This window comes from Spea bombifrons, chromosome 1 (genome assembly GCF_027358695.1).
Source record: "Spea bombifrons isolate aSpeBom1 chromosome 1, aSpeBom1.2.pri, whole genome shotgun sequence".
NCBI lineage: Eukaryota > Metazoa > Chordata > Amphibia > Anura > Pelobatidae > Spea > Spea bombifrons.
This window is the reverse complement of record NC_071087.1, coordinates 36,535,717-36,549,695: the sequence shown is the minus strand read 5'-3', so window position 1 is coordinate 36,549,695 and position 13,979 is coordinate 36,535,717. Positions and strand designations below refer to the sequence as shown.

The following is a 13,979-nucleotide window of genomic DNA, read 5'->3' as shown; positions in this document are numbered from 1 at the left end:
TAAGCTTCCCAGAAGATCTCTCGCGTGCATATAAAACAAAAATATTCTCTAGGGGGTTGTTCAAATATACGCACCCCTTACTTGCCTTGATTCTTGAGTTAAAGGATTAGGAAGTGCGCAGTTTGATTCCAGACTCTCCTTTTTAACCGTGGTTTATGATCTACCGCTCTTCTTGCTATACAGCTGATAAGAGTAGAGCTGATACGTGCTAAATTGTAGTAATGTTTCAAACTCAAAAGATGAAACAATTTCGAATCCTCGCCTGAGGCTCTCGTTGCTTCGGCTGCTGCTGCTCGATACCCAGAATTCCCTGTGTTACCTGCTCGTTGGGCTGCCTCAGCCCTGGTCAGGAAGTGTTGAAGTTGATCCAGTTTATCGGGCTGCTCCTCCAAGGGTTTCTGCTGCCATATGGCTGACCCAGGCCCTCCGGCCTCCCTCAAGGCATTCCACTTCTGGATCAGAGTAAAGAGCTCTGTGAACGACTTGTGATAGCCTCTCCGTAGTATTTCTGTGCAGATGCTTTGCTTAAGTGGATCCTTAAAACTGGAAAATCAGAAAGAAACGGCAACATTTAGCATATTGCATTGTTATAATATCGGTAGAAATACATACATTTTCATACATAATGTTTGTTTGTTTTTTTAAATGTCAATATTAAGTCAGCAAATCACATGACGGAACTAAGCTAAGTGATGCTTATTACATTACTGCTTACTGTATGTTAAGATATAAGGTTTTAGCCCTATATATAGGTTTTAACCCACAGCAAGCCATGGTAGCCAGATCTGGCATTCACCGGTGACGCCTCCAGGCCACTGTATGATGAAAAGGCATTATGTCTGTTACACATTTTATTATATCTGCACGACATAGGCATTTTTAGTAAATGTTTTTTTATTCACACATGAGGAAGTGATTAAAGGAACAGTAACCCCAATGTTTTTAATAGTGAGATTTTAGTGGGTTATTTAAAAGAAAAAAAAGAGGGAGGGAAAAATGTATAAACACAACCATGAATCCATTACTATTTATTGATCTATAAAGCGCCATCATATTCCATAGCACTCTACAACAAGTAGGACATAACAAATAAACACAACAGAAGGAGGGCCCTGCTCAAAAAGCTTTCGTTATTACTTATGGTTTTATGTGGTGCCCTCGTATTTCGCAGCACTGTACAATGGAAACAAACTCAAATTGTATCAAGGACAAGAGCGGTTGAGAAGGACCATGGGAATATTATAGTTCCAACATAAACACAGTACGACATATTAGGAAGACACAATAACACAAAAAGAAAACAGAATAATGGCGGGAATATGGCCAGCCAGTAGACTGTACGCTGTTTAGACTATGCCCCTCCAGTGATGGGTTAAATGAGGTTTTCCAGTATTAAGGACCAGAATACAGCAGAATGAGAAGCTTGACACATCACGCAATCGTATGCAAATCCAAAAAGCATGCAATGTGTTCCAGGAGCAGGTACAAGAGACAAGGTAATGCCACTGCTCGCATTTTCAATATTTTGCTCAGATCTGTCGCTTTTCCCAAATCCTATATCTTACAGTACTGTACACTAAAAAAACCTACATTATTGTGTCTACAGATTAAAATAAGAAAACCCTCCTAATGTTTACATCATGAGCCAGACATCCTAAAGGGACACTCCAGCCACCATATACATATGATAGTTGAGTAGTGCTAATGCATGGAGGATGGTCTTGCATATGTATTTATTATCCCTTCCCCTACCTCCTAGTGAATGTCGGAGTGGGGGGTGGTCTATTGAGACCTCCCATGTGCATGTGCAAAAAAACAGACCTGCAACCTAGAATAAGAATAAAACAGGCCATGATAACGGGAACAGTAACCATGGGAGTTTTAATTGCCCATAGAATGTTTTAATTAAACTCGAACAGAAACCAAATGACACTGGATACTAGGGTATCATGCTATAAGTACACCAAGTCAATAAATGAACTGAATTTTATATTTCAGCTATATTATTGTATTATATTAAAGCAATCTGTACATTCAAGACAGTTAAGATTGCTGATATACCCAATACATGGATGGTGCTGACTTCCCTAGTACCAGTTTCTGTGTTATTAAACACAAAGGGTACTTGTTAGCCACCTTTACCAGGCCAGTTCCTGGCCAAGAGATCCTGGGAAAAGAGCAAGAGAAAGGCAAGAGAGAGAGAAAAAAATAGATACAATAGAGAAATGAATGCAGGGCAAAAGTAAAGGAGATATGGGCAAAACAGGGTAGAAAAAAAAGAGCCGAGATATTGATGACAGTTCCCCCCAGCAGCTGCACCAAACTTGTTTACAGTTCTAATGCTCCACGGAATCCGCATTGACAGGACAGTGGGTCGTCTCCCTAGTCTATAAAGCTCCAGGACATGCACACATTAATACTGTTGGTCAACTTTTAACCCGGCCTAATCATGGAACATCAGCTCTGTCACCCTTTGTTTTTCTGTTTTTCACTCTTTATTCTTTTCCAAGGCTCCGCTAAGCCGCTTTCACTTGTCCAAGGGCTGTCCAAGGGCTGTCCTGTCAACCCCCAGTCCAGCAGAATAAAAACCACTGGCTCAGCATTTTCCTGGACATAAAGTGGTAAATCTGGAGCCCAAGACTTCTTTCTTCCGCTGCTGTCCAAGTGAAACCAGGACAGACGGCAGTTCTAAAGCTAATGACTGATAGTAGTATAACGAAAGCTGGGCAAACTTCACTCACCTCTGAAAACTGGCAGAAAGTAGCACTTTCTGCCAAAGGGAAACTTTCACGGGAAGAACTTTGTTCACATGTCCCCTAATGTATTTACCACATTGCATACGCCATTAAGTCAGTAGGACCCTTGTTAATACTTTGGGGGTGGGATGCTTTTCTCAGTTACTCCTCTGAATGCTTTTTTTTAAAGATACCGCCAGGTTCTAATTATGGCATCTAATACATAATCCTTAGATAATTACACACAATTAGCAATACTACACATCTTAAAATATATTTGGAATTATGTATAATGAGCTATCCTTGTGCAAAGTGATAAAACCAGTAGTGTCAGCGGAAACACGCCATCAGTTACTAAAGTGATTGCACCGCTTCTACCACTTTTCTTCTGTACCACTGCATGAAAGCCTCTTACTATATGTATCCGTAGACTTTAAAATCTCGTGTATGTATTTTCTTACATACGCCATTACGACCCCTTTCTTCTCTTTTCTTCAGGCTATAAAAGTTCAGGACCGTTCTATCTAATCTCTAAATCTAATAGGATGGTAACATTATAGGATAACTTAAATATAATATTTTTTTTATTACTATTTTAATCATAAGTAAATATAGATGACATTTTTTTAAAAAATGTGACAAGGTATTTGCAATAGTTGTGCAAAAAATACATTTTAAGCAAAAAGACAAAAAAAAAACAAAACTCACAACTGCATGAGCATGTCACCTGCAATTGCATTTATAATTGTTGATCTAAAAAAAGCTATATCCGCCTGTATTTTATTGTTTCTTAATCGTTTTATGAAGCTCTCTACTATTGTTACAATGCAGTCGCTTATAAAAGCAAGCAAATTATTTTATATATGACAGATTCACCCGAACAGTTCCTTTCTCTATTGGCCCAGGGAAGTCGTTTGTTTCTTCTTAATAAACTGACATATATACTATTGAAAGTGACACAATAAAAGGTAGTACTCTGGCATTTGACACTTTGTGGATTTTGATGAATGATCCATGGGGGTTAGGAACCCTTATTAAATATAAACATAATAAAGCTGAACTCACGCACGCAAATGTATTAGGGGCCGTGTAATTAGATATCCTCGGGATAAAATAATTTCCCAGTACAAAATCTTCACGGCTATAGCATAAATAACGCTGCATTCATACAAACATTGACGAGATAAAAGTATATTATTAAGCAATGCAGTCTTGATATACCCTACCACTTGCTGTGAAAACAATCCACACCTACTTAAAATTGCTCACCAAAATTCACTTTATATTTAATTATTTATTATTAATAATGATTATTTTCTATTTATTTTGGCAATCAGGTTGGTTCTTATTCAGTTGTAGAACTCCAAATGTGTTTTTGTCTTTCAACACATACTGTTTCCAAAGAAGAGATGGGGTGCATGAAACAGTGATGTTCTTCATCTGCATAGCACTAAATTCCCAGGATTGTGTATTACACGCTGAAATTATAATTCGTAATAACACTGGTAAAGATATTTTTTCTGATAATGCTCCTACTTGCACTCACAATAATAGAGAAAATTGAAGCAGTAGCCAATATCCTGTCCCTGTTAGACCATTTCACAAAAGAACGACAAAAAACAGTGTTCAATTCTCCTTCTACGTGTTGCTAAAACATGGGGGCTATGGTGGTGTCCACTTGGGGCCAGTCAGAGTTCATAATCTTGAACAAGTATTTCCTTGATGATGCTGAAGGTAACCGAGATCAACAGTGTATGTGATTTTATAAAGTAGTAGTAGTGGTTCTGGAATAAACTATTGTTTACAGATACATCTGAATAAGCAAGTTGTTTTTTAGTATGGGTATGTGTAATATAAAACAAATTGTGTTCTACCATCCAATGGAAAGAGGTTTTCTTAACTTGGTTTAATAATTTACATTTTTAACCCCTGCATTACCCTGAGTTTTTGTGTTTTGTGTAAGCTGCCACCAACCAAACGCTTCTAGCAGTCTGCCATCTTACTAACAATATTTTATCCCCATGTAGAAAATATCTATAAGTACAGACACATTTTTCCCCATGATGAGAATTACGAGACACAAGGGCATTCGCTACTTTTTAGCTGGTATGTTGCCAGTTTCCAAAGGTTGAGTGGTCTCTGGGGGCACCTACTGGAAGCTGAGCAGAACTGCAACTACTTAGAAGAAAAAGGACAAAACTCTCAGTGTACAACACACTATTTTCTAAAAGCAGGGATAAAAGGTAAGGAAACACAAACAGTAAGTGCTATGGTGAGTATAAGTTTATCATTTTCCTTATTCTGAAATCTGATTTCTGTACACGGCGACATTGTTATAAACATTCCCCGATGATCAGACTTTGGATATATAGCATACCCTCAGATGACATGATAACTGCTTTCACGTTACTGCATCAAAAAGGTGCAAATATATATATATATATATATATATATATATATATATATATATATATATATATATATATATATAGTTATTTACTATAAAATCTGTTGTACAGTGCTATGGAATATGATGGCGCTATATATATATATATATCAACAACAAATATTAATCATGATAAAAAATAAATGACCCTAAAGATGCCATTTAAAGGACTCCTTAAAATGCAACACATCTCCAGTCATTTATAAAAACTGTGATTTAGCAAAGGGGGATTACGTATTACTTAATGCTAAAACAATCATTTCACTAGCTGTGATTACCTAAATTGTGTATCATGTGAATGCATTTACATTGGTTAGTAAAGGTTTTGCGTGTTTTGTAAGGTGAAGTAACAGTCAAATTCCTGGCTTAAGAATAAGACCAAACCTTAGTAAATCAGTGCATTTTGGCCAACCATTCTTAAGCAAACCCAGCAGTTTCCGAGCTAGTGTGTTACGATGATAGATAAACTCTCTCTATCTATAAAAGCCTGTCACAGTAGTAGTAGGTCGCGCTGGGTGGGGCTGCTGTATAGTGTTGTGGGTCGATGTGACAGAGTAGGAACAAAAAAAGGAGTGTCAGTGTTAAACATAATTATTTTAGATATACACATATATACAGACATGCGTTACAGACGGTGTAAATACATATACATAATAATCTCAGGTTATGATAATTTAAAACAAAAATCATATATATATACGATTTTTTCCAAATCATATAAACCTTTTATAAAATGTAGAATAATGTAAAATGTTATGACTTGTATCGGATCACTTTCTTAATATTTAAAGCTTCTGACTATGTACACTACCGTTGAAAACAGACTTTTGAACAGTAGGGTATCTTTACAAATTTCTAAGCACAAGCCATTTACAAAGAGAACAGCAGTCAGGAATGAACACAAAGTAAACGATGCCCATAAAACTCAAATTTACAAAATGGTCATTCAGGTGTTTATTAAAGAATTACATCTGCTGATGGAACATGGGCCTGGATCCTTCTAGGGATCCGAGTACAGCAAAGAAAAAATAAATAAAAAGGCCCAAGTGAGGAGAAGATCCCTAAAACACTGGTGTATCGATGAAACCAGTTGGCATGAAAGTAGCGGTCTCAACTCTCTTTCTTCACTATGCATTATAAAGACATGTTTTCAAGCAATTTAACTATGCATTATACAGGCGCTATCCAAACTCTTACTGTAGCAGAAGTCAATGAGTAAAACCACAATTCTCCACTTGGTTAATATATCGAGGGGGAAAGGGGCGGTTTCGGCTGTTTAAAATGGTGTAACCGCCATGACTCGGAATAGGAAATTTTTATAAAGCTTTTCGAACATTTATTTCATCTTTCCAGCTGAGTTTGGTGAACATAATGCAACACCACAGTTTAACAAGATGTTAAGAAGGCAAGAAGTCGGAATAAGAAGTCAATGTTTACCATTGTTAGTTCGTGTAAAATCACATACATGTATCTCAATATGGGCACGTCTAAGAACAATTCTTCTCTGAATTCAAAGACGTACAATGTTTTCATTGCTAGGCAGAGATATTAGCTCAAGAGAAAAGTGAGTCTTTAGTTGAAGTTGATACCTTTTATTTGACCAACCTAGAAAAATAGGTAATGTTCCAGCTTTTGGGGCCTCAGATGGAATGGTATACTAAGGAGTGGGGTCAAAGACTTTTGTATCTATCTATCTATCTATCTATCTATCTATCTATATATCTATCTATCTATCTATCTATCTATCTATCTATCTATCTATCTATCTATCTATCTATCCGTTTTCTAAGATACACTAGCTATAAACAGAACACCTGCCATCAGAACATGTCTAAAGATTGAGCTTACCTGGTTTTGCAGGGATCCTAAATAACTAACAAATGCTATAATAATCAAGCAAGTGAAATAACTGCGTACTTTGTCAATATAATTTCTTAAGGAGGTTAACAGGCATCCTCATCCTTACGCACAAAATGTAATTCAATCTTTCGCAAAGAATTCACGTACAGCTGGTCAAATCTTACACTGAACAAAATCCAAACTTTTAAACTTGACTGAATGAATAAAAACAACTTGCACAAAAACTTTTCTTTCTTCTGTATTTTATTACAGAAGTATGTCATGTAATTTAAGGTTTGATGAGGTTTTGCAAGTAAAATTCTGTTTCCTCTGCACTTGCTAATAGTCATGAGAATCTGTAGTTTGCACCTTCGCATTAAAAATGCATTTCATTTTTTTTCTAAATTATTCACCCCGCCTTTTATCCAGATCATGTCTTTGAAAGGAGGGTGAGTATAATAAATGGAATAATTCATGATTTCCCATTAAATATGAAACTTTCTTTTACAGAGTTTAGAAAGTGAAGTTGTACATAATGTGCAGGACTTCATTAGAACTTTTTTATTAGGAAATATTAATTCTGTGCCTGCTCCACACATACAGTTATGTGCCAATTCTTTTGTTTTGGTACAGCGAGCACATGTACTGTTATATTCTTAAATGGTAAACAGCATTATATTCAAGTGGCCACGAACAGGTCTTTCAGTTTGAATGAAAAGAAATATGTGATGACCCAGTGCAGCTTCTAGAACGGGGTTTCTCTTACTTTTTCTGCACACGTTTTATGCTGAGCACCAAGATATGATGTCATATCCAAGTAACCCGCATCAGAAGGTCATTCAGTGCAGACAAAACTATGGACGTGCATGTCATAATGTAAATGCAATGGTTACAAGAGAGATCAGATGATCTCCCCAACTGGCCCATTGAGCTGTGGATAATCCAAGAGGTTAAAATTTGGAAAATATTCTTAGATAGATGCAAGGAAAACAATATCTTACAAGTCAGATTTTAATGGTGTTTGTTGTGTCCACTAGCTAATTAAATGAGTTGGATATACTTCTCCCCCCCCCCAAAAAAAATAAGCAATGTTAATAAGATTGTAAGCTTGTGAGCAGGGCTCTCTCCACCTAATGTATCGGTTTGTCTTACACTTTGAATATATGTATTGTATTAAACACTGCGTAAATTGTTGGTGCTATATAAATAAAAGAGAATGATGATGATAATAATAATAATAATTATAATAATAATAATATGTGTACAAAAATAAATGTTTTCCTTTGCAGAACTTACTGAGCAGTTTCCTCTTTTGACAGTTCTTTGATATTCTTTTTCGGTTGATGATCATCTAAGACTTTATCCCTGAAATTAAATTAAAAATAAGGAGAAAATAATTGAAAACATATAATGCTAAAATCCAGCACACTTAAAGTTACACAATATATATATATAATACAGTACTTTGCATCGATAAACAACAGCTGTATTGTTTAACCCCTTTGACAGTGACAGCATTTCATGCCTTTAAGTCTTGTACCTCAGTGTGCACCGCTACTGTCTGATCCCTGATGCTGTTCTGTGATTACATGATTGCTGTAATTAGCAAAACAGAACAATCGTAGTGTTTACCGATATATCAATGCATTAATAGGGAGACATTTATACATTATATATACAGTATTAGTTATAGATTAGTGAAGGGGGGGTTGGAAGTGAGAGAGAAGAGCACTGGGGAGAAGTAAAACTTCCCAATATATACTTAGCCCACCTTATATGTTAAATGTTATTCTTTATGTTAATAGAACTGTTCTGACCACAGTATATTATTGTGGTCTGTGCGGTTATCCCCTGGATTTCTTAATTTGTTTCTTTAATTGTTTTTTTATGCTTTAGATTAGGATTAATTAGTATGCACACTTTTCTGCAGCTACACTAGTTGTATGCAATTTATTATGAAAAAGGGGAAAATTAAAATATATTTTTCGTATTCAATAAAGGCTCAAAATATGGTTCATGAAGAAGCTGTTTTTTCTCTTAAAAAAGTATGACATTTATATGTGTACATTAAATAATAAAGAGGTTTTCAAGATAGAACAAACACAAAGGAAACATTTTTTTTTTGCAAGAAATGTAACCATAACCCTTTGATATTAAGGGATTCATATTTTACACGGCAAGGGTGGAAAAGCCAGGAGAAGAAATTTTCATTACAGAATCTCCTTGGATAGAAAATGCAGGCTTTTTCTCTGGAACGTCGAGTGGGACCAATTTGTTGCCGGTTAAGACTGTAACATATGCTTGCAACTGGGTGTTTATGCATATATAGTAAAGTATACTAAAGTAAGCAAGAAAATGTATTTAGATAAAATGGTACTTTATTACTGCAAAAAATCTGGCAGCACATAACACAATGTCACAAAGCAAGTACGAATATCAGACAGTAAAGGAAATATCTATATATTAATTAATATGTATATATAAATTTATATATATATTAATTAATATAATATTATAATATTAATTATATATATATATATAAAAATATATATATTATATATATATATATACAATATATATGTAATATGTACCTGGTTATAATAGATAGATAGATAGTTAGATAGATAGATAGATAGATAGATAGATAGATAGATAGATAGATAGATAGATAGATAGATAGATAGATAGATAGATGCACACAGAAAGCTATTTCAGTTGGTGTTAGTGTGTTTTTTTCTTTGTCATGTAGACAAACTGATGTACAGTGGCTTTTACCTGTTTGTTGTTTCTTCTATTGTACACACATAGCCAACAAGGCTAATCACCAGTACTGGAAGAGTTAAGTGTGCCGTGGCTTTCAGTTCAGCTTGGGTGAATTGTTTTGTGATTTTATCTGGATTTATATTAATTAAAATGAGTGAGCATGATTAAATAAGGTGTTCCTGCCTGCGAGCCACTTTTTTTTTTAACACATAACTATTGAGATGGTTACAAAGGGTGTAAAGATGTGGATTTTCAGTTCCCCCGAATCTTCGCTAGTACCGCGAGTGTATAAATGGGCTGCAATTCTTAAGAGTTTGATAGTTTTGTGCCAGGAATAAAAATTCTTTCCTGGAGAAGGTAAACTATCAAATTAATAAAACAACATGTAAATCCTATATGCACAACCTTATTAGGGTATGAGGGAACAGCTGTCAAATGTAATGAGATACTCCTTATGCCACAACACACTATAAACGGGAATAACTTTAGTTACGTCAGTATTTGACATCTTTATCCTGAATCATTTATTTGTTAATATGGCTCTTGGGATCATTATTTACCTAATTTATTTATTTTATAATCCAACAAACATTTCAACGTTTGGCATATCCTTCTGCATCGAAGTGATCATTTTGAGTGACAGATAATAAAATATCTCAATAAGAACTATATTTATCATTATTATTATTATTTTGCTTAAACTTCACTAGTCATTCTGTGATTGATTTATATTTACCGTTAGGCAATGTAGTAACAGATTATAAAATATTCTGCTAGTTTGGATATATTATTGTAAAATGCAGTCTACTTACTTGTAGGGTGAAGGTTTCTGCTGTACGAGGTTGGGAAACCCCAGGCCTTGTCGTGGCACAGTTGGTAAAGAGGTCATATTTGTCTAAACAGAAAGAAGGAAAAGTTTTATTTCAGCTGTTTTACCCAAAATAATCATTACACATTATAATATGCCTAATAATAATAGAGACGGAGCAAATCCTACTCATGAATATTTTTTCCCTATTCAGAAAGAAACATCAATTATTTACGACAATGGATTACTTTTTTATACAGATTTACTGTAAATAATGCTTAGGTAACCAAACAACCCGACGCTATACATAAAAATTGATTTCTGGAGCTTAATAAATAAAAATCAGATTGTCGTGCAAAATTACTATGTTTGGAATCTAATTTTGTGCTCTGTCAAGTATTGCATTTAAATAAATAGTTTTTCGTTTAAATCAGGGGAAGGGCAATAAAAATAGGTTCTGACGACGTGCAACAAAAGTAATCTGATTTAAAGATATTAAAAGTTATGACAATGTAGGTGGATATTATCGTATAGCAGTATGGCAAGAAAAAGCCATGTAAGTAAGGTTAAAATAAACTTCCAGGGGACTTCGCATCGGAATAGAGTATAGACTTTCTGAAAGTAAAATATATATTAGTTTGCAGATTGTATTGTTTTTAAGCTCAATTCAGGTTAGATTTAACAATACAACGTGCACTAAGATATGCTCGGGAAAAATACAAACAATATTTAACATAAATGACTATATCTCTGCAAATATTATTTAGTATGGACACATAAAGATGCTATTATTACAAGGGTTTGATTCATTAATTTCATACTAAAAAAATGAAATCTGAGCAACCTGTTATAAAAAGAAATAGTACTTGAGGCTTAATCCATCTAAGTACATTGAAATCTCGTATGGAGGATAGCATTGTGTAAAAAATGTGTGTCATTTTTCAATTAATTGAGTGAAAAGGTTTTTCTGTGTAAAAGACATAAAATAAATGTCTAAATATTAGGATATTTTTTTTAGAAAGGCATGACATACAGGGATATAAATAGAATTAATATTTTAGAGCTTCTTGATCCAAGGAGAAATCAGATTGCCTTTTGGAGTCAAGAAGGAATTTTTCCTCCGGATGGCAGAATTCTTTTTTTTTTTTTGCCTTCTTTTAGATCAAGAGTAGGAAGGTTAGGTAGAAGGGTTGAACTTGATGGCCTTGAGTATTTTTCAACCTTATATACTATGTAACTACGTAACTATGATTATCAGCCTTTACATATGGTCTGTTCTGTGGTCGTAAGACAGACGCCTGAGATGTAGCAGGTTTCTGTTGGATCTTTCTTTGGTGCAAAAAAATGTTATGATGTAAGATCGAGCACATTTACGAATATATACATTTTGGCATAAGTACGGCAATCACAAAACAAAATCCGCAAATCGGTTTACACATTGGTACAATTGCAATTTTGAACAATTTTTCCCCATTAAAAACTTTTGGCTCTTAACACCATCCTTAACATCTGTGGGCCTACTTATCATGAACACAATTGAGTTGATTATTCTACTACAAATGATACACTTGATTTTTATTTCACATTTTATTTACTTTTTTTTTAAAGAAATTCTTGATTGTGTCTATAGAATGTTAAAGTATAATATGATAAAATAATATAACAAAGGAAGCAGTCATTTTAATTTATTTTGTGTGATGAGGCAGTTGTATACCACATATGCTGAGCAAAAAAAAAGATTCTCACAAAGTGCAATAGTTTAACATTATGTTGGATGGAAATAAATCACTGAGGTGTCTGCTGGTAAGATAAAACTATACATTTCAAAATGAGTTAAATGTTTTTGGGCAATATCACGTCTATCATATAAGAATTTATTAAAGTTCACAAACCGCAACACCATGCAAACCAAATTAAATCAACTTTGTTGTCGTTCTACCTGGCGAAAGAGTTACATCAGTGGGGTACAACTAGTACCTGTGAATGGGGAACCAGTAAGCAGGGGGTGCTCAGCATCCCTGATCTGTTATGGTCCCCCTCATTGGCCCGGTCCCCGGGACAGGACATTGGTCCCTTGCAGGCTTTGGTGTCCCCTTTATGGAGTGGCACTGTTTAGAGCTTTAGGTCATGTTGCAAGCACGGAGTAGGAGAAGCATGACGTGGGATGAGGCAGAGGGACCCTGACTTTAGGTTTGATGGCAGCCGTGTACTGATGTCAAAGATGGCAACGTCAGTTGACTGATAGGGTGACCACATCGGCCATGTTTTCCGACACATATAAGTTTTACCTATTGATGACCAGCCCAGGTGCCCTGCAGTATGGGGGATGTATAGACTCATGGAAGGGAACCAATTATATATCACCTATACTTCAGGCATCTGGGCTAGTCAGCAATATGTAAAAATCATATCTGTCCTGGAAAACATGGCGGATGTGGTCACCCTATTGACTGATATTACACACCATAACCAAACATGCATTGGATTTTTTCTAAATCAACTCATCTAAGGAAAACTTGCTCCACATATTTGAAATAACCATTAAGTAACCATTTAAAATAATTTGTCCAAAACAACGTGCGTTTCATTATTGTTTTTAAACATATATATGCATATAAACACACATCATAAACTTCATAAGCCACGATGTAAAAAATAGTTAATATTACTATTGCTGTATTAATATTACTGGGAAAGTTATTGTCTATTTAAAACTAATTGGTGACATTATATGGAGATGGTGCTCTATAAAATAAATGTAATGTTGGTCATCACACTCATAGACATAGAAAGGCAGCTATTTAGTAATAAACAAGTTCATGCACATGACTACATGTACTTATCTTAAGACATATACAGAAATAGGTATTTGTGTCATTCTCACATACCAGCTCTCAGACACACTTACACTGCCCACTGTAGGGTGACGGGCCTGTGATTTATTTCTTAGTATGTCGGTTAAGCACCATATATTGTGCGATAATAATACCAGATAATAGTACACGTCACACACCGTCAAAGGCCCAGCTCTCCCGGTCCCAGTCCTGGATGAGTCCAATGTTGTGTCGTTCACACTTACAGCACTAGGACGCGGCTCGGTTGCCAGGACAACATCCAACGCGCCTCTCATAAGCCGCCTTAGGAATCTGACCAATCAGAGCGCAGCGGCCGATCCATTCTCTAGTCGTCACAGACATGGTGCCTTCCCGTCATGCACCACCACGAGCACGGTGTTAGGGCTAATCTGTGAGTTCGGGAGACGCGGGAAGCGGATAGAGGAGACGGTTACTGTGTGTTAATGGGAAGACTCGTAATAAATTGCATAGTAATAGGCTTTCCACCGTAATGGAGGACGGTCTCCGCTGCTCAACTTTTGCTTTATGGAGGA

At 35.5% G+C, this 13,979-nt stretch overlaps 1 protein-coding gene across 1 annotated transcript in view; it reads right to left on the bottom strand.

The window, feature by feature from the left end:
- Positions 1 to 13,682, bottom strand: part of TTC29 (tetratricopeptide repeat domain 29) — a 65,881-nt gene extending 52,199 nt beyond the window's left edge. The window contains exons 1-4 of the mRNA XM_053460732.1: positions 13,480 to 13,682; positions 10,596 to 10,678; positions 8,317 to 8,385; positions 320 to 543 (exon numbers count right to left, since the gene is read on the bottom strand). Of these exons, the coding sequence (XP_053316707.1) occupies positions 320 to 543; positions 8,317 to 8,385; positions 10,596 to 10,672 (370 nt within the window). The 5' untranslated portion in view covers positions 10,673 to 10,678; positions 13,480 to 13,682. The remainder of the gene's footprint in view (positions 1 to 319; positions 544 to 8,316; positions 8,386 to 10,595; positions 10,679 to 13,479) is intronic.
- Between the last annotated feature and the right edge of the window lie 297 nt (positions 13,683 to 13,979).